The sequence below is a fragment of the Micropterus salmoides genome, unplaced genomic scaffold (assembly GCF_014851395.1).
Source record: "Micropterus salmoides isolate LMB-PRFRI ecotype aquatic unplaced genomic scaffold, ASM1485139v1 Ms_hic_scaffold_9, whole genome shotgun sequence".
In the NCBI taxonomy this organism is placed as follows: Eukaryota; Metazoa; Chordata; class Actinopteri; order Centrarchiformes; family Centrarchidae; genus Micropterus; species Micropterus salmoides.
The window spans coordinates 18,162,697-18,182,933 of record NW_024044681.1 but is presented as its reverse complement, the minus strand read 5'-3'; the positions used below and the strand labels follow the sequence as shown (position 1 = coordinate 18,182,933).

Here is a 20,237-nt window from a genome sequence, read left to right as displayed (position 1 = left end):
GGGAGGGATGATTTCCAGCTGACAATGAAGATATTTTGATTGAATAAATAAATCAACATTGTTTTCTTTCCTCTGCTTCAGAAAGATTGGATATTCTCATATAAGATTTTACACGTGCCAGCATATTGCAAAAAAATTAAATTAAATAGATAAATATTACCAGTTACAAGTGCACCAACTTGTTTCAGATGAGTATAATCTCCCAATTTCCCTCGCAGCACATTTGTTAGGTGGTGGGGGTAGACACAAGGCATCAGTTTAATTAAATCAGCTAATGCAATGTGAAAGCTTCCTAACCTGCATGAAGCAATGATGAACATTTTCACAGCCTTGATACTCCAAGCAACAATCTCAAATTAAAGTGTAATCTGCTGACACAAATAGATTTTATTTAGCTGCTGCAATGCAACAACAGCATGAGATTCTTGTCTTCAACTTAGCGGATGTGACAGCTCTACTGTTGATCTTGTCGCTTTTAACAGGGATTTTTTAAAGGAGACAAACACGGTTTAGGTTTACAAGCTTGAGAAGATACCTTAAGTAGGAATGTGTGGAAAATAAATCCACATGACCTACAAATATCAAGTTTGAGTTCCAAAAAATCACAAGGGTGCAAAAAATATTTCAATAATGAGCATCATGAAGAGGGATGGGGATTGTTAATTTTTATCGATATTGATACCCTTACTGAGACTGCTTAACGATCTGATTCATTATCGATACAACTATCGATACATTGCTATTATTCAGTGATGGTTAATTGGTAAGACCAGACCCAACAGGCATGAGGTAGGCCTGCACGGTATGAGGAAAACATTCAATGTGCGATAACGTTATATATTGAGACGACACATCACTTGCAATAACTAAACATATATTGAAGTGTACGTATTAGCTGCCTGGTTGTTTTTAATTTAATATTTTAAATACAACTAAATGTTTCTAGAGCAGCAACATTAATGTTTACAACAGCAAAGTAACTCAATAACTTTATCGGACATCACAAGCAGTGAGTGACGTTTAGAAAGAATAACATCAGTCTGTATCAGTCCCTTTTCCTCTCTCGCTGGCTGCAGGTAAGTTACCAGGTAGGAGGTGGAGCGACTGGTGTGTCTCAGCCAGCAGCTGAGTTTTTTTGACTACAGACCAGTCTGTGCTCCAGACAGACAGCTTTCTATCTAGTATCAATAAGCTCGAACCTTATTGATTTTCGGGTTTTGAGAAATGTTGGAACCGGGTCCTTTTGGAACAGGGTCTCGATCCCCATCCCTATATCCAGTGTTATCAGTATTGCAGCTTTAAAACCCACTTCAACACTGAATCCCTCATGAGTTACTGCCAGTGCTCAGTATAATATCTGAAGATCTAAGAGCCTGAGAGAGAGACATACTGTGTCCGCTTTGTGCTGAAGGCAAAAAAACGGAAGGAAATAAATAGGAATGAGAGAAAGCAGCACATCAGTATAAGCAGACACATGTAACCCTGTGACAGACACTGCATGTGTGTGTGTGGTAGGTAAATGGGTTTTATGCTGTGGGGAGGAAATATTTCTATGACAGGTTTCCCAGAAAACGTTCTAGTCACAAAGGAGATTTTTGTTCAGCTTCTGTGCGGGGTTTTTGTTCGGGTAATTCAATTTTATAGCTGACTTTCTCTCACTATCTAATGCTTGCTCTTCGCCTCTCTTTTGCCTTTTGCTTTTTTTTGCGTTTCTCTCAAATGCCAGACAGGAGGGATAAATAAAAATTCTCTGACTTTCCCCAAGGAATACAAGGAAGACAGAAAGAGATGTTTTGCCATTTATACTTTCACCTTAGTACAGCATGTTATAGGTCAAGTCAACTGTGTCAGTAGTCATTTTAATCACATGAGCTAGTCTGCAGTGTGTTACAAACTTAGTAGTCAGACACTTCTACTCACTCGATCCCACATTAGAAAGCTAGCCTCAATTGCTTGTTTTTTAGTTCTTTTATATATTCATTTCTCCTGCATTACTAGAGAGAGTCATGGGGATGTCATTTGTTTGTGAGAGAACTTAAAAGACATATTATGAAAGAGGTGTGAAGAGACCGCCAGGAATTTCCCACCTTGAAACAAACTGTAAGAAGAAAAAACCTCGACTAGCAGTCAAGGTGGCAAAACTGAAAATAACCTCTGCCTCAGGGGAATGCAGGGCTTTTGAAGGCCCAGTTGTTAACTTCTGACCTTTGTACCTCTCTCGTATCTGTGATGAAGGTGGAGGCTGGCTTTCTTGGAAATTCATGATGTTTGGCTCTGGGACTGAGAAAACATTGTCTGGGCAAGGATCCAAGTCAATTTACCCCAGACAGACTCTGTTTGCTGATTGTTAAAAAAATGGAGGCATTTTATGCTGTAAATCGGCTATATTACATCATATCTTGGGCATGCTATTGGAAAAGCCTATGTCTTCAAATGAGAACTACTGATCCTTAACATCTCATATTAAACAGGTATTTAAATGGGTACGCCAACAATTTAGTATTTGCACTTCCATTACAGCACTAATACATTAAAGTTTGTTAGGGGACTTGCAAAATACAGAAGGGAAGCAACAGTGGCCAAGATATCCTGACTTTTAGCTCCTAGTATGAGCGGTGCTGCAAAAACATTTGATACTACACTACCCATAATGCAACAACAACAACTCAACAGCTTGTTAAACCCTCCCTCTCTGTTAACATCCATCTCTTTCAAATTTCACACCCACAGTTTGTAACCAAAGACTGTGGAAGAAGAATTACCATAAATTACTGGCCTGGTGTAGGAACACATTTTGACAAATAAACGCAGGCCTTGATTAAACACCTGGTCTGGTTTTTACAGAAGTTCTTTGGATGTATAAAACCTCTTCCTGCCGGGTCACCCGTTTTCGCTGCTTCTAGGCTGCTTAGTTCGTTAACACGCTATAAATATTAATGTTTAAGCGTATGATCAATATGTCAGGACATGCTACACCAATCAGAGAATCTAACCAATCAGTTAATTTAAAGAGGTGGTATTATGCTTTTTGGCTTTTTCCCTCTCTTTATTGAGTTATCTCTCTTTCCCAAATTAAATGTTACAGATTCAGCTGATTCAATTTCATTATAGTTGTTGTTTCAGTAAGTTCTTAATGAGAATTGATGTTGAGTTTCTAATGATCTAAATTATCAAAAGAGCTGCCATTCTTGGATCTTGACCTCAGTTTAACTCGTGCTTGAACTTAAACCTCCATGTGAACTGATGTTTAGGCTCCATGTGCATTTCAGAATATCTCTAGAAAACTGAAACTGTGTACTGCCAAGTATTATGACTATTTATGGATGGTATGTGGTCATTTTCCTCTCATTTTCAATGCTGAACTGGACATCGTGGTTTTTGGTCAAACTAAATCTTCTCTGTTATCGCAGAGGGTTTGTGTGTGTGTGATCATGTATTCAAAGCATGTTTCAACATTTGAGGTTATTTCCAATAATCTGTGACCAGCATGTCTAGATTGCCTCCTGACCTGTGAGTAAATTTAGATCAGAGCTTCCAATTTTAATTTATTGGATCCCCTGTAACCCATCTTCTTGATTTCTGCTAGATTTAAGGTGTAAATTAGAGGGAGTTACATAATGTGCAGCAATTCAAAGAGCCACATATCATCTAATTCAATAAAATATAAAATTATCCTGTCTACTATCCTGTATTTATACTTTAGTTAAAGATTTCAAGGACAACATGCCCATTGTGCACCAGAAAGAACATCTTCAGATTTTCTAATTATGTGTCTGAACATTATCTCCCACAATGTGGGACTGTTGCTTTAAGTAAACAACCTGGCACGATCTTCAGAATCTCATAATATATACCTTGGCAGCTCCTTTGAGATTCACACTTAACTGACTACTCTAGGCATAAATGTTTGGAAATGTATTGTGTTTTCATTGTGGCTGGTTGTGGAGTAGCTGAAAATCACCCAACTGCTCCATCTTTAAATCTAAAATAAAATCTTCTGCTGTGTGTCCGTTCACACTGAGCTGGGACAGGTCTGACCACACACACTTCACTTTTTTAGTGCATTAAAATTAAATGAAGCCATAATCCAAGTCCAAGTCCATTTTACAAATTGCAAAATGCTAACGGCGTAATTGGCTGGTGCAGAGTTAATGAAGGGAAATATATTCCGCTCTGATCACACACACGTGTACATACAATAAAACACTTGACAGCACTCTGTCCATACAAGCACCGCCTTAAGAGGAGAAAGGGCATAGGGAAATATGCATATAAGCTTATAAGCTTCAATACGGAGTATTGAGTACAATGTACCGCCCACAGTACTAGCTGATTGGTTACAAGTCACAAGCTTATCAACACTGACTATTGTGCAGAAGTAGCCAACAGAACAAGCGGGCCACCACGCTGCAGCCCCTCCTCTCCTGTCTCACCAGAGCTATGCATGCACACACAAGTGGAGCGGAGCTAGCAGAGTGTAGATTACACAACCATACCATAACTACGCCCGTTACTGTAAGTAAGTACAGCAAAACCAGCAGTACTAATAAAAGGCTGATACTGCATCAGTATAACAAGCAGGAACATGCACCAAGCGATATTTTAATCTGCTCTGTCCCATCCACCGCAGCTGTCTTGGTTTTACACAAGCACATGTGCTAGCTCGGCTAATAGCTTGTTATAAACAAGCTAAATCTCTCAGTCTGTAGCCTGTTTAGCTGAGATGTTATGTACCTTAAAATGTAGTAAATCCTTGCAAACTCAGCTGCAGAGGGAGGAGGAGGAGGACGGGCTGCTGTCTTCAATCTAAACTGCACTCAGTATTTTGATGTCAGGAATATAGTTTGTTTAACATGTTCCATTTGTTTCCAGTGAGATATTGATTTTATATTGTTACTTTGCTGCTGTAAACTTTACTTTTGTTGCTGCTCTGAAAACAGTAAGTTATAACATAATATTAAATTTGATTACTGTTCTTAATATATTCTTTTTTAAATAACATATTTTTAAAAGGCAATTATTTAGTAATGAAAAACCAATAACAGTATAGATAAAGAACAGAACCAATAAATAGTATCAATAAATAGTATCAATAAAATCCTAACAATATAAAATAATTTAGCACTCAGAGTTAACAAGTCCATCTCTGGGATGGATGGATCTCTAATTCATTTAATTTACTATTTATAAAGATTAAAATGACAATAAAATTTAATCTTGTTGTTTTCAACAATGGTTTGTGTTGGAGTTTGTGTTATTCTAAATTTTGACACCAAGATTAAAAGATTTAAAGCAAATGTTTATCGGTTCCACATATCGGTGATCGGTCTAACTGGTTACTAATAATTGGGATCGGCCCGAAAAAAAAAAACATATCGGTCGACCCCTACACAGAAGTCATACCTTTTGAGTAAATAAACAAAAGTTGGATGTACCAACTATCTGTGAGTGAAAAAAGCATGAAGATGATCGAGTAAAGGAGAAGGAGTGGAGGTGGCAGTGGGAAGACAGAAGGAGAGAAGTGAAATCATCTTGATGACAGGCCGTACTTGAAGGTCTGTCATTGGTGTGTCAGTCTATGAGATGATTAGTAGTACATATCTTCACTGGGTCAGGTGTGTGTCAACACTAAAGTGGCTTGAGGAAACAAAATGATGGAACAGATGATACCATGATGATGGACAGGCAGATCAAGATACTGTGTGTGTGCGTGTGCGCGCGTGTGTACGAGTACTACGTGTGCCATGTGTGCGTGCTCAGCCTCATGTCGTTGTGAATTGCCTATGCAAGCGTGTGTGTTTAGACCCGTTAATAACTAGAGCCTGACCAATATACCAATATATAAATGAAAAATATAAATATAAGTGTTGCAATTCCTCGTAGGCAGTCATGTAGTATTAAATGCATTCAACAGCAGCTCACTCTATCGTAGACTGTATGTTTTTGAGCCAGCTGGTGGTTGAGAAATGGTTTTTCGTAGCTTTGGATATTATTAAAGTGTGCTGGTACAGGGATAAACTAGATGCTATGCTACATTGAATGTAGTTATTACACACAGATTATGTGTAAGGTAAAATACACCTATGCTTATTCTCTGTTTACAGTTGCACCTTCCTGCAGCAAATATTTATTGATGTGCAATTGTTTACATGTTAAGTTGTTGAGACCGTAATCTATTATATTAACACAATCCATTTAGGAAAAGGTATAATAGCCCACATACAGAACAGCTTTCAATAACGGCCTGTTCTAAGTGTAGTTTGGACAGGAAGAATCAAAATATCGGCTTATAAATCAGCTCTTTTTCAGTTTAATATCGGCATCGGCGGCCAAAAACCCATATCGGTCAGGCTCTATTAATAACCTTCAGATGTTGGTGTGTTTATGTGAAGATATACGGTGCTTCTCACAGGGAGATGCACTTGTTTAGAACTGTTAAAATATTTTTATTTAAATTGGTTTCAGTTGAGTAAATTGCTGCTCGGATAGTGAGACAGCCTGACAAGCGGGCACAATGTTTAAATTAAATCTGAGATACGTGCCAGGTCCTTTTTACAGTTAGTAATATTAAACACGTATTTGACCCAATTATGCTGATGTATTGTATGTATTTCTGTGTATGTATTTCTGTGTGCATGCACGTGAGAGGGATTTTGTGTAGTTTTTATTTTTTTTAAATCCCTCATTCAGGGGAAGTAGACACAGCCTTCTATTGTTTTGAGCAGCTGGAGTTCAATTCCTTTCTGCAAATGTGCCCCAGATGCTTTTGGTATTTAAACAGTCTACGAATTATTGTGTGCATTAAGAGGTGTGTACATTCTTGAACCCATGTGTTTGTGAGTATTTTTTTAAGTTAGTGATTGCACATGTGTGCATGTACGTAACTTTGTACATACAAATGGTTCAAAACCTTCTTGACCAGTTTTTTTATTATTCAAAATAAACACTGCTAAATTATTATTACTATATTAAAAAAATATTAAGATTCAATCATATACTGTTTGATTCTGTAAATAATAGGCCTGCAGTATCTATGAGGAACTACACAGGTTGACTTCAGTTTCATATTATGAGAATCGCTCTGTCCCACTCACAGTGAGCTGGGCCGGATCTGTCGGGTGTCCTGCTCTCCGTCGTTGCTGGTCAGGCTGTGTCTCGGGGTTCGACCTTGGCTGCTGCTGTTGCTACTGCTGCTGCTGTTACAGTTGGCAGAGGAGGAAACCAGCAGCTGCACCTCGCCAACTGTGGTGCTGACCACACTGTTCCTTTTTTCACCTACAAGAATCAAGAATGATTTATAAACTCTTTGGTGTTTTCAGTCACAAACAATACATCTGTTAACCACTGCACTCTTTATAAGCTCCAACACCAACTCGAAGCAAAACTGACCACTGGTAACCTGTTGTTTATCATATATGGCAACACATAGCAGTTGTGAGTCAGCTCAAATGAAAACTAAGGGGAAGAAAACAAGCAATCAGCACATTTTATTGTTTTTATTATTAGGCAAAATAGGTGGTAAGCTCACCTTTCTGGGAATGTGTTGGTGTGTGGAAGAGCGTGAGAGGCCTCTCGCTGCAGGACGGGGCTTTGCTGTCGGTGCTTCTCCTCCTGGACAGGTTAAGCTGCATGTTGGTCGACCCGCCTGCAGAATTCGGCACGTCCCTGAATATCTGCACCAACAAGACAGACAAGTGCGAGTTAGTTAACAATTCTTGCCTCCTTGCTCTCTGTCATAAAGAGAGATGGTCTAAGTGTGTGCTAATACAGCATATTTAATATGATTCATGCTAATGAATAGCAAACTTAGCAGCTTCGACTCAGCTCAACATGGCAACAAAGCTGTTTGCTGCTGTGTCTAAAACTTCTTTAAACAGGGAATAATTACATGCAGAAACTTAACAACAGGGTACATTGTGGTCTTCAGTCTATGATTTGTGGCACTGATCATGACATTGCTGAAATGAAGCAAAATTAGGCAAGATTCAGAAGATCCCATGCTGTGATGAAAGTATTTTATGCACTGTGACTCTAGTTTTTTTCAGCCTCGCCATTTACGTATCTCAATACTTGATACTTGTTTCCACTCCAGGCTTAATGCTTCTCTGCTTGTATTAGTATTTTATTTTAGCCAAAATCAAACGTCATTATGCCCATATCCATCCATCTGTCATAGCCTTTTTTTCTGCTTTTTGCCCAGCTTCACACGCATAGCTCCTTTCTAAAAGGAAAAGGGGAGGGACTAATTGGAGGGCTGGAGAACCGATTTAAAAACACACTGGATTTATTAGAAATTAGAAATCTTAAAATATCATCTTCACTTCACACAAGCTTCATGCTGAAAACAGCAAACAAAATGAACATTATTGACCTATGTATGTTTTTAGTTGTGGAGGGAGAGCAGATATGTCAAATTCAGACTGCCGTTATTCTGCAGCTGCACAGTGGAAGGCAGTGACAAAAGGACTGGGATGAGATCTTTCAGAGCCAATCTATCTATCTCAGTATTTATTCCCAGTTTGTTTTGTTTTTGCACACTGCAATAGACAGCTGTTATCTGTTAAGTGTGGAGGATGGAGAGGGCTAACGGTAGGGATGGGAGAAAAAAATGATTCTTAGATGCATCGCAATGTGGACATGAAAGATTCTGAATAGATTAATAAATGTCAAAAACCGATTATCTAACTGTTAGCTGATAACGTATGACAGCTGCTACTTAAATTTTACAAGCTAATTAATATGTGCAGCTACTGATTTTCAACACGTAACACGTTTATACAGTGGGTAACACTCACCGCTGGTTTCCTGTGTGTGCATAGAGTGAGTGGGAGAGCGAATGAGAGAGAGTGAGCTGCTGAAAGTGACGATGAAAGTTAACGGTTACTTAGTAAGTTATCAGCCTGGCAGTAAATGTACGTGTAGGTCACAGTGTGACCATTAATAAAAGTCTGTTTTCCCAACTGTTTTTTGGCTGCTATCTAAGTTAACATTAGTTAAATTAGTAACAAAGTAGTGTTAATTAGCTGCGTGTCATTACTACCTACCTACCAGGGTTGGGAAGCAAAGACTAAACTGGTGTACAGCTGTGTCCTGTACATATAAGCCTACTGTATGTTACATACAGTGAAATTATAATTCATTTTTCAGAAGACTATAAAAGTAAATTAAATTAAGGACGCAAACTTGTCCTTTTAAGCAATTATTATTATTCAGAAATTACATAGGGAAATAAGTTGCATCAATAATCGTTTCATAATCGCATCGCAGCCCTCTGAATCATAATCGAATCGAATTGCGAGGTGCCAAAAGATTCCTACCCTTAGCTAATGGTGAGTGTGTCATTCTTTCAATTCCCACTTATCCTGTCTGTGGGTAACAATCCATTCATGCACACAGGTGTAGCATATGTGTTATTTGTCTGTGTGTCTGGTTGTCTGTTTCCTTCACAAGCTGAACACACAGTGTGTGTACACAATGCAAGGGGCTTAAATGGTCATGATGATTTGTCTGTTGCCATGGTGACATCTATAAACAGCTTTGCCTGCCAATAAGCTGCCTGGATCTTGGATCACTAGGAAAGTGGCTTTGAAGTGTATATACAGTTATTTTCTGTGTGTGAGTGAGTGAGTGTGTATAGCAGGTGCTCAGGCAGATATAACTTGTTAGGTGTGTTTATAGGGTAGAAATGCAAAGGAAGAATTAAACAGATAAAAATATTAAAACACAAATACATTTTAAAAATAAGTAATTAATAAAGTTGAAGATTATAAAGGACAATAAATAAATAATGTAATTAATACAAATAATTGAATAAATAAAGATGCTAATTAAAAGAGATATACATATTTATGGAGCATTTATTTTTGTTTTTAGTTCTGAAATTGTCAGGATCAGTCCTTCATAACCAAACTCTGCTGTTTGTGTTATTCATTTATTTACATACACACTCACACCCTCTTACCCTCTCGTGATGCTCTATGAGGATCTCTACAACAATGTTCTGGAACTTGATGTCCATTATGGCTGCCACCGTCTCCTCCTGTGGGCGGAGCAGAGTTGGTCCAAAGACCACACCCAGATTGGCAACAGTCATCAGGTTCTGCTGGTGGTGACTTGCCACACTGTTGAGGGGGCGTAGACAGAGAGGGAGAGTGATTGGCTCCACGTTAATTACGTCAATTAAAAACCCAACTCTACAGTACCCCTCAGTGCTACTGAGAAAGTCTTTCAGCTCACTGTTTTGGTTTTACGGCCCATGACTTTCCTGTTTTGGTTCAGTGTCACCACTCATCTACTTCCATTTCCAGCAGCAACAGGGAGCTATTTTTAGTGAAAAACCCACTGTAAGCTACCAGTCCAGCACCACACCGGACCGATACAATTAGCGACTAGCTCGTAAACATAGTGGAGCATCTTTATGCTCTACTATGTTTAAGTAGAGAGAATACTGGACTAAAGCTCATCAGGTCACCTTAAACATGACTGCAAAATAATGTTAATTAACATTTCATATTTTAAAGGTTCAGTGTGTAAGTTTTAGTGGCATCTAGTGTTAAGGGTTGTAAATTGCAACCAGTGACTCATGGTGCATTCACACGCTCCTCGGATGGTCCCATTTCCTGAGTTGTGAAGTCGTTCTTCCGACTTCAGTGTCTGTTCATGTGCTCTTAAGTCGAAATGTGGAATCAACATGGGTGCTACTACAAAAATGTGTTGGATTTGCATTATCAGAGCATATAAACAACACACAGACATCTAGTTCCCTCTACATGGAAAGCAAACTAACCATATTACAAATTATGTTTGCAAAATATGTATATGTACTTTGAGATTTTGCACAAATCAAAGTTTTGATTGACATCTTTGTTGTGGTCGACACTTTCTGCCAGCTCTTGTGCTAAATAATACGCGTGGGCCTCCATTTGTCCAAATCTTTCTTACTTCCAATACACCTGTCGACTACTTCTACTACTACTACTAACGTTACTTCTTTTTCTCCTACGTACGCATTCAACATAGTGACGAAACATGCTCGGTAGAGACTTTTGTCCGTTTGAGCTACTGTAGAAACATGGCGGCGCAACATGACAACGTCTATGTAAGAGGACCTGCAGTGTATGTAGATTGAAATGGCTCATTCTAAGGTAATAAAACATAACAGTTCATTATGTGGGGTCTTTATACACCACTGAAAACATATATATATGTATATTAGATTGCATTTCTGTCAGTAGATCCTAAATATTCCACATTGAACCTTAAGTTAAATTCAGCATAACAACTTCATGAATAAATAATATGTGAATGTTGTGTTTATAGTATGTTCTGCTGCCCCCAAGAAGCTAAAAAAAGAAGTTAATAATGTTTTAACTACATACAGACTCAGGCAATTGGCTGTTGAAACAGGTTTCCATATAAAGCAGTAGTTAGACAGAGAAAAAATATTCTTTGCCAAGTGTGAAACAGACAAATTGAAGACTCTCCTTGGTGAAACAATTGAAGTTTATAATGCAAGAAAATTTGAGGGTTCTTTATTGAACTTGGAAATAGCAGTTTCACCCCAAATGAGACCAAGGAAGACACTGCCAACTCAACCATAAGCATCCCAGCAGGACTCCCTTAATGGCTGAGCTGTCAGAACATCTAGCCAGAGTTATTAAGTAACAGAGAGTCAGCACTTAGCAACACACCATACAACATGTTGACATCTCTGCTAGTACACACCTGAGAGAAAAACTGGAGAGGTTTATGACACTGCATGTGACAGCTACATGTGAAAACACTTCATGAGAGAAAATGCAAGGACAGTGGATGAGACACATGCCTTTGATGTGAGAGAGCCGGGTTCAATTCCCCACTGTGACACATCCGCAAATGTGTCCCTGAGCAAGACACTTAACCCCTAGTAGCTCCAGAGGCCTGTGACCTCTGACATATAAAGCAATTGTATGTCGCTTTAGATGAAAGCTAAATGAATGAAGTAAATGTAAAACAGGTCACAGCACTGAAAGATCAAGGTGATGCCAGAGACAGGTTCATTTTCTCTTTTCATGTAGTGTACATGTTTTGGCAACACGTTTTGATCCAGTAAGAGAGAGAGCTAGAAATGCAAGAAAATCATATCAGAGTACAATACAGACAGAAATCTGACAGACCCTAATTACAAAACAAGGAAGGTACAGACTGAGAATATCTCACTAAATGTGACAATGAGAAACCTTAACTTGCACACTGTTTTGTCTTATTTATTTTTAAACTGTTTTAGCTCCAGCTGTATTTTGATTTTATTTTTTTCCCAACCCTAATAAATCCATTGATCTTTATTTTACAATATGAATTTTTTTATTTGAATAGCTTACGCATTTACCACTGTACCTAATACACTCAGGAGTGAATTTACAAAGAATGGATTGCGGCCTCTGATAGCACCATACATTGTGCATCACCTACAACCACTATCTTTCCTTTCTCAAGGTGCAATTCACAAAAGATATTGCCCTAATGATATTACATCCCATATCGTTTGGAAGCTAAGTGCAAATTGTCTTGTTTTGGGTCTGTTAAATGTTCATCTGCAATTTTCTGTAGTGGTCCCAGTAATATTTCTTCTTCAAGTGTACTTAGGTAGCATATCATATGAAATGGTTAAGCAACATTTAAGTAAGAAAAATGCAGCTGCAACAACAAATTTTTCCACTCATATCTTAAAATGTTTAATTTGGTATAGAATGTCTATTAACTCCCTCCTGTTCTTTCATTCGTTTTTATCTGCAGGATGCCTCTAGTTTTTCTATGACTCACTCTGTACAGAATGTTTTGTCAGGGTGACTCTTATTTGAGGTGCTTTAACTGTGTGCTCTCCTACATGCACCTTGGCGCATGAAGTTTTCTCTATTTTGCACCATGGTCACTGGAAACTCTGTCTGTGACATCCCTTATACTGTAAATGCACTTCAGTTACCACCAACTCGCTGTAGACGCTAATAATTTAACTCTGTGTGTGGCTATTAGCGCTAGTGCTTGTGAATTGGAGTTTTTAATATATTAAATAATAAATATCAAATAATATTTCTATAATGTGGATATATATATATATATATATATATATATATATATATATATATATATATATATATATATATATATATATATATATATATATATATATATATATATATATATATATAAGTGAGGGGAGGTTAAAAACCAGAAACACCTCATTGTATTATATTTATGAAGGGTGGTTTTGCTGCAGGACTGGCAGGTGAGTGTATTTTCTCTATTAATAGAACATTTTAGTCCCTTTGGCAATAGAAACAGAAAGAGCAGAAAGAGACAGAGAGCTGAAGTGTGTTTACCGTGATCCAGCCATTCAACCTATGAGGCAGGATCCACTGTAATCCACTAAGCCCAGATAATAATGGGCATATCCTCAAAATACCTGCTCGCCTACATGTTATAGAAACACGGCTCATGTCCCATTTGTCACACATTATCATGCCGCTACTGTTGAAGAAAAGTCAGATGAAGCCAGAGGGCTTAGATGTGGGTTTACAGTAAAAACAAAATGCCAGCCTGCTGCATTAAAGTAATAATTGCAAGTAAGCCAACATTGTCATGCCCTGCTTTTTTGCTAATGGGCTGCAGCAGCTTGTGGTTATGTAACCTACAGACGGATAATGTGTTTGATTCACAAAATGTTCTTGTCTATACAGTATATTGTTTTCAACATACACTATAGAAACATCCAAAACTGATTTAGTGGTTCGCATATCTGGGATAAAATCGGGATACATTAGTTTGAAATGTTTCTTAGCATTTGTGTTTACTTTGCATCAATGACTTTATTTCCATTTGAAGTTAGGACCAACTTCATTTTGAAATATAGTCATTTAAAATCTGTTGAAACTAAAGTTACAAGTAAGATGTGCATATGTAAAAGTTTGACTTTTCCAAATGCAGTGTTGGGCAAGTTACTTCCAAAATCTAATACATTATAGATTACTAGTTACTGACAATTGAGAGAAATTAGTTATATTACAATATCTGAATTGTAATGCTTTACACTACTTTTGCGTTACTTTCAGTTACTTTCACTGCTATTTAGTGGCCGCAATATTCTGATGCATAGGTGGGTTCTAGTGCAGTTATATCCGTAGATCAGGTGAGTGTTTGTTATAAAAATAACCTTCTGATTAATAGCGAGGGGGTGGGGTGGGGCGGGAGATGATGAAATATCATGAATCGTCTCCCCATTAAGAAACACGCTTTGCGCATTTAAGCACGAGGTACAGCACCATAACGTCAGTAGCCATGTTTCTATCTAATTGTCATGCGAATTTTAAGCTGACTTTTGAAATCTTGCAAAAAAGATAAGTGCGAAATAAGTGCGTTTCCATCAGCTGGTTTGGAGCGAATTAACCAGGCTACGGCAAGAGTAGTGGACGTTACACATGGTTGTAAATAAACAAGACATATGGTTTCCAAACCAGAAACAAAACCAGCCACATGGAACTGATGGCCACTGATCTTAGAAAAATGGAGAGAGGGCCTCAGGAATGTGTTTATAGTTTAGAATTAGGGATTTTTATTTGGATTTTGCCGTTTTCACCAACCTTTTCTAATGCAATACTTCAAATTGCACATAAAAAAAAACCTTGATGGAAACACAGCTAGTGATTATTTGAATCCCTCGACACAAAGAATCGGTCAGGATGACCTGACAGCAGCCTCCCTAATCATGAAACTAATTCGTTAAAGCACAGACACAGCCTACAGAAATCTACAGTATTTACGCATAATCCATCAGGAGAGCTACCGTCTTGTTAAGAGGAGCTGAGCTCCCCTGTAGTTTGCACCCTGCCTACAGTCTCGACCCTCAGAGTCCAGCAACAGGAAATAACATTATTCTTTTACTCTTTGATGTGTTTTTCTAGTGCTGAAATGTTTCTTGGTGTTGGTGAATTATTAAAAAACAAACCCCCCCTTAATTTCGGTTTAAAATGTGCTGTTAGTGACATTTTAACAAGTATAATATTACTGATTTTCTTTTAGTAATGCCTTACGCTACTGCATTACAGCAAAAAGAAATACATTACTGTTATTGCGTTACTTTTGTAAAGCGTTACACCCAACACTGTCCAAATGTAGCCCAGTTTAATCCTAAACGTGGCCTGCAAATCACCCAGTTAGTCCTTACTGGCCTGTGACCGCGGTAGCTCCTTCACCTAATACATTTGGCCTGCTACATGGTTTTCTATTTTCAGTACACACCACCTTAATGCATATGGTCTCGAGATTACACTGAGCCCTAATCCTCCTCGAAGATGACCAACAGCAACAATCAAGCTAAGGAGTATTACTGCAATGGATGTAGAGGATCAGAGAGGGAGAATCCACTATTGTTAGTAACACTACATAGTAACCACTAAAATTAAATACTGTGGTCTGTTGGTCTGTGTTTCTTTGGTGTACAATGTCTAATACAGTATAATATAGTAATGTATCTCAACCTACTTGGCCAGGTGTTTCATCAGCAGCTCCAGCATCTGTCTGTTCTTCTCAGGCAACCGGTGCACCAGAGCATGGATCTCTGTCACCCTGGCCTCTGGGTTGTCCAACTCTGGATGGAGACAGAGATACAGAGACAGTTGAGGAAATTAAGACTTCAGCTTGAAGTGTCCCATTCCCCCGACATCTTTATTGACACATACTTGTAAGGCGCAGAAAAACAACAACAGATCACACAGAATAGCCTAAATGTGCATGATTTAGTTAAAGTTCAGAGATACAGTAGTTTATGGGAAGTGTCTTTCCCACTTTCCCAGAAACTAATAAATGCCAGACCTGGATTTATGTATTTGATATATTCTGAAGTTATGTCAAACAGAAATATTAGGCTATCTTATTGTTGAGTGTGTATAGGATCAAATGATATAATCATGATTCCAGTTATCCGGGAGTTGAGCATAGCTAAGCAAGTAAACAAAGGGCGGGTAGATTCCTTTTTTCCCAAGCTTTGTCTGTGGGGAGATGCACAGTTTCAAACTAAAGTGTGTACTACTTGAATGCAACAAGTGGTCACTGTGCACACAAACAATTGCAAAACCTTGGCATAGAGACATAGTTAGTCACGCTTTCTAAGAATGAGCCTAGAAATGAAAAGAATCACGTACAAACACAAGTCAAATAACAGCTTTGGTCACAAGTTAAATATCAGTTATGCAGAGGAAGCCACAGCTGTGGTACATGTGTGAAGGACAATGCTGGCAATATATTTTTTATTGCCAACAAACCACATGAAAAGAAAAAAAACAGCAATGAACTGATCATCGTAACAAGTATGTGTAGTATCTGTGTAGCAGATCCTAATATGTTTTTTATTCCGCTGTGCCATTTGACCTCCACTGTTGTCCAAAAACTATTTAAAAAAACAGTAAGCCACATGTTCCTTCAACACCATGAACAACACTGTATTTTATTTTAATAACCCCAAATATACCATCCTGCTGCCATAATTACTCACTAGAATACTAAATGTGTATTAATTTGTGACTGAAAAGAGTCCCAAACAAATATAATAAAAATAAAAATATTTACTTTATTGAGATTACTATATTTTGTGATCTATTTTCAAAGATTTACATCTTCAGTAGGAACCACTGGGCTTGGGGCTCTGTTAAACTCTGCTGCAAAGTGGGAAATCTCTGTGTCCCAGTGATTAACAGGCAGAATGGCAGGGAAAGAGGCAGGCAGAGAGACCTGTTGATGATAATAAGTCACGGCTGCTGAGCCAGTCGTTAGAGAGATGACAGCAGACTCACACTAGATCACCCCTCAGGCCCTGGCTGTCAGCACCAGGTAGTACACTTGCAAATGGCGGAGTATCTCACACACACACATACACATTTACTAAAATAAATAAATACACGCACACATATATACATACATATATATACACACACACTTATGTATGTATGTAAACAGTTAGTCACCCACACAAACTAAAATACCTGTAACATACACATGCATGTGCACTTCGACTTCACGCACACATACCTCAAAACAATACACATGAGTAATAAGTAATGCTTATTGCTCCTTATTATGCATTCTCGCGTCCACCACTGCACACATTATGCTGAAGCACACACTCCTCATTTCCTTCAATCTTTCAGAAATCCAAGCTTAACACTATTGGAAATATGTTGATTCTATCCACGAGTCAGACAAAATTCTACTGGTTGTCATCCTTCACTTATTTTTTCCAGTCCTTGTAGGTTCTGCAATTAACGCCCACAAACACCTACCAACTTGTCTCATTACTGCAGACAAGGAGTGTTGCAATTGTTAAAATACAGTCACAATTTGGTATAATGGAGAAATATCACTACGTATATGCTAGGGCAAACATATTAAATCAAACTAATTGTTATTAATTATATCAAAGAATGCAGAGATTCATTCTGAAACAGTATTCAGTGTTAAAGGAATTATTTGAATTTCATTTTAGGAAGTACGCATAACCATTATATTGCAGAGTTCATTGAGAAGTTCAATATCAATATCTTTTGTACATTAAATATAGAGCTGAAGCCAGGAGTAAATTAGCAAGCTTAACATCAAGACTGGAAGCAGGGAGATTAGCAGGGAGTTAGTCAAGCTGTTAGTAAGTTAAAAATACACCTACCAGCACCTGTAGGTCACTAGTGAATAATATCTGATTACTTTAATTTGCACACAAACTGAAAGTTATGTGCAATGTGCAGCAACTATTTCAATGAAAGTGATTACAGATCTGAAAATGATGAAATATCATAAGCAAAAGTTGAATTAGTATAGTATCAAGGAAAATTAATTCACAAAAGTGCAGACCAGCTGTTAAATTAGTTATGTTATGCTTCATGTTAGGTAGAAACAAAAGTTTCCCCATTATAAGGTCAGCATTAAGCTCTCATAAAGTCCCCCATGCAGTTCTACAGTTCATAGAAAAACTAAATTCTACTAAATCCCAAATTAATAATCACAAAACAGCTGTATAATTTAATAAAATGAAGCCTGCCACATACTTTGACAAAATGTCTTGTTATTTGCCATATTGCTTCCTTCACAACAACTCCCCTACACATCAAATTGATCTCATTTCATAACTGCATTAAAAGAAAATCACTTTGAATGAAATCAATATGAAAATTTGATGTATTTTTTCTAGATTAAGGTACTACAGGAATACACATTCATGCTGTAAAAACAGATGAAATGCTGGGGTCAGTCAAAAAAACGAAACCCCTGCACAAACCGTCTGAATGTCGATCTAACACTGTGCTCAGTAACTCACTAAGCAGAAGTCATTTATTATCACAGCCTCCATTGCATCCATCACTTAACAGACGCTGACCTTTTAAAGTCACTTTTTCTCTCTCACCTTGAATTTCAGCCCTTCAGACAAAATAATGTTTCCAATAATCATGTCACACATGCAATATATATACATATATATATATAATCTAAGTCGTTCACTGTTCCTCAGCGAGATTTGCCCTTTGTCCTTCTAGGAGTATTTTTAATTTAATTTTGAGAGCTCATTTATCTTAAATCTAAAGTAGGAGTAAACAACAGGTGTTTGTCTCAGTAAATCTTCAGTTTTTAGTTTCCTGGTTTATGTAATCCGTTTCTTGTCAAGCTGAAAGACATGTTGGGAGCCCCACCTGGCTACAAGCAACACAATACTGACTTCATCCATTCATGCATACAAAATGGTCTAAATTATTGACTACAGTGTTTTCCAGAGTTAGGCCAGCAGGTTTGGCTGTTACTGAGAAGATATTACTGTTCGCCAAGCATTCTCCTCTTTGTCACTAAAGCCAAGTCAGTAGGCACAGCAAAAGCAGAGATTCTCAGGTTTCTGATTTGGATGCCATCTGGAAACCTACCTATGGAGGTACTCCAGACATGGCCAACTGATAGGAGACCCTGGACTAGCTCGACCTAGAACACACTGGAGGTATTTTTGTATCCCATCTGGCCTGGGAATCCCTTGGGATCCCTCAGGAGGACTTGGAGGAATTAGCTAGTGAGCAGGGCATCTGGGCTGATTTGCGAAAGATCAGTGTATGCTGGAAATCAACAAGTTCAAAGTTTTATTGGAACATGTCGAAAGGCAAATGTGTTGATACCTGTTTGTCCAAACTCGAAGGTGGGATGAAAAGCCCACCATCATAGAGAAAAGACACAGTGCATCAGAGTATTGAAAGCATTCATGGCTCTTCAGGCAGAAGAAACATCAGTTTCCATTGCATTATTTGTGCTTTCCCGAATAACGGATTAGGATTCAAGCCTGCCACCACCACAACTCTGACAAGGATAAGCAGCAGAACATGAATGGGTGGATGGACGGATAGATGGAAAACAGGTTTTCACAAGAGGGTAAAATCTTCAGAAGAAATCTCCATATCCGTCTGTACTTCAAAGAGAAGGCAATATATTCTTCCTTAAGTCTTCACCTGACCTGACCTCACCTGACCGCTTTGTCTTTCAAAAAAGAGACAAAAAGGAGAGAAGGGCAATTTAATAATCAAACCCACATGCCAAATCCCCCCCTTTTTGAGTTCTGACCTGCAGCTAAACTTGAATTATGGTCTGCAGAGTGGGGCAGCAAACAAATCACTCCATCAGCAATTATAGGTGTCGCAAATCCTTGGCTAAGTAGATAAGATAAAAATACAAACCGATTAATATCTTTTAAACAAGGACAGCGATAGGTTTTTGAATGCTGTTTATTTAAAAAGAAACTCTGTCAGCGTGGTTGCTTGAAAAGAGGGATAAGATCTTTTAAAGTCTGTGAAATGTGTGCCATGCAGGTTAGACTCTGAATGTCAAACTGTGTATTAGCTTTAATTCAACTCAAGGGTATCATCTTTCACCCCTGTATCATCTCTCTTCCTTCTCTTTTAGGTACTTTATAAGGTGAAAATTACAGTGATGAAAAAAGTGATAAATGTTCAGTCCAGCTTTTTAGAAGTTTAACAAAAAAACCTTCACCTTGTATTAGTGAAGAGCGAAGCATATTGAAAAGCGAGTCGAAAGGAATTCAGGCAATTTATACAAGTGGAAATATCAGATAGGACATAGTGAAAGAAAATACAGAGAATCAAAGGTGAAATATAAAGAGAACATTCATGAATTAATGAGAAAGACATACTGCAAACAAAACTTAATGAATGGAGACAAGGTGATTA

General features: G+C 38.0%; 1 protein-coding gene across 1 annotated transcript in view; it reads right to left on the bottom strand.

The window, feature by feature from the left end:
* LOC119895282 (rho GTPase-activating protein 26-like) overlaps positions 1–20,237 on the bottom strand; it is a 104,458-nt gene that overhangs the window by 16,519 nt on the left and 67,702 nt on the right. Inside the window, exons 17-20 of the mRNA XM_038708269.1 lie at positions 15,517–15,622; positions 9,962–10,121; positions 7,529–7,673; positions 7,095–7,275 (exon numbers count right to left, since the gene is read on the bottom strand). Coding sequence (XP_038564197.1) covers positions 7,095–7,275; positions 7,529–7,673; positions 9,962–10,121; positions 15,517–15,622 — 592 coding nt within the window. The remainder of the gene's footprint in view (positions 1–7,094; positions 7,276–7,528; positions 7,674–9,961; positions 10,122–15,516; positions 15,623–20,237) is intronic.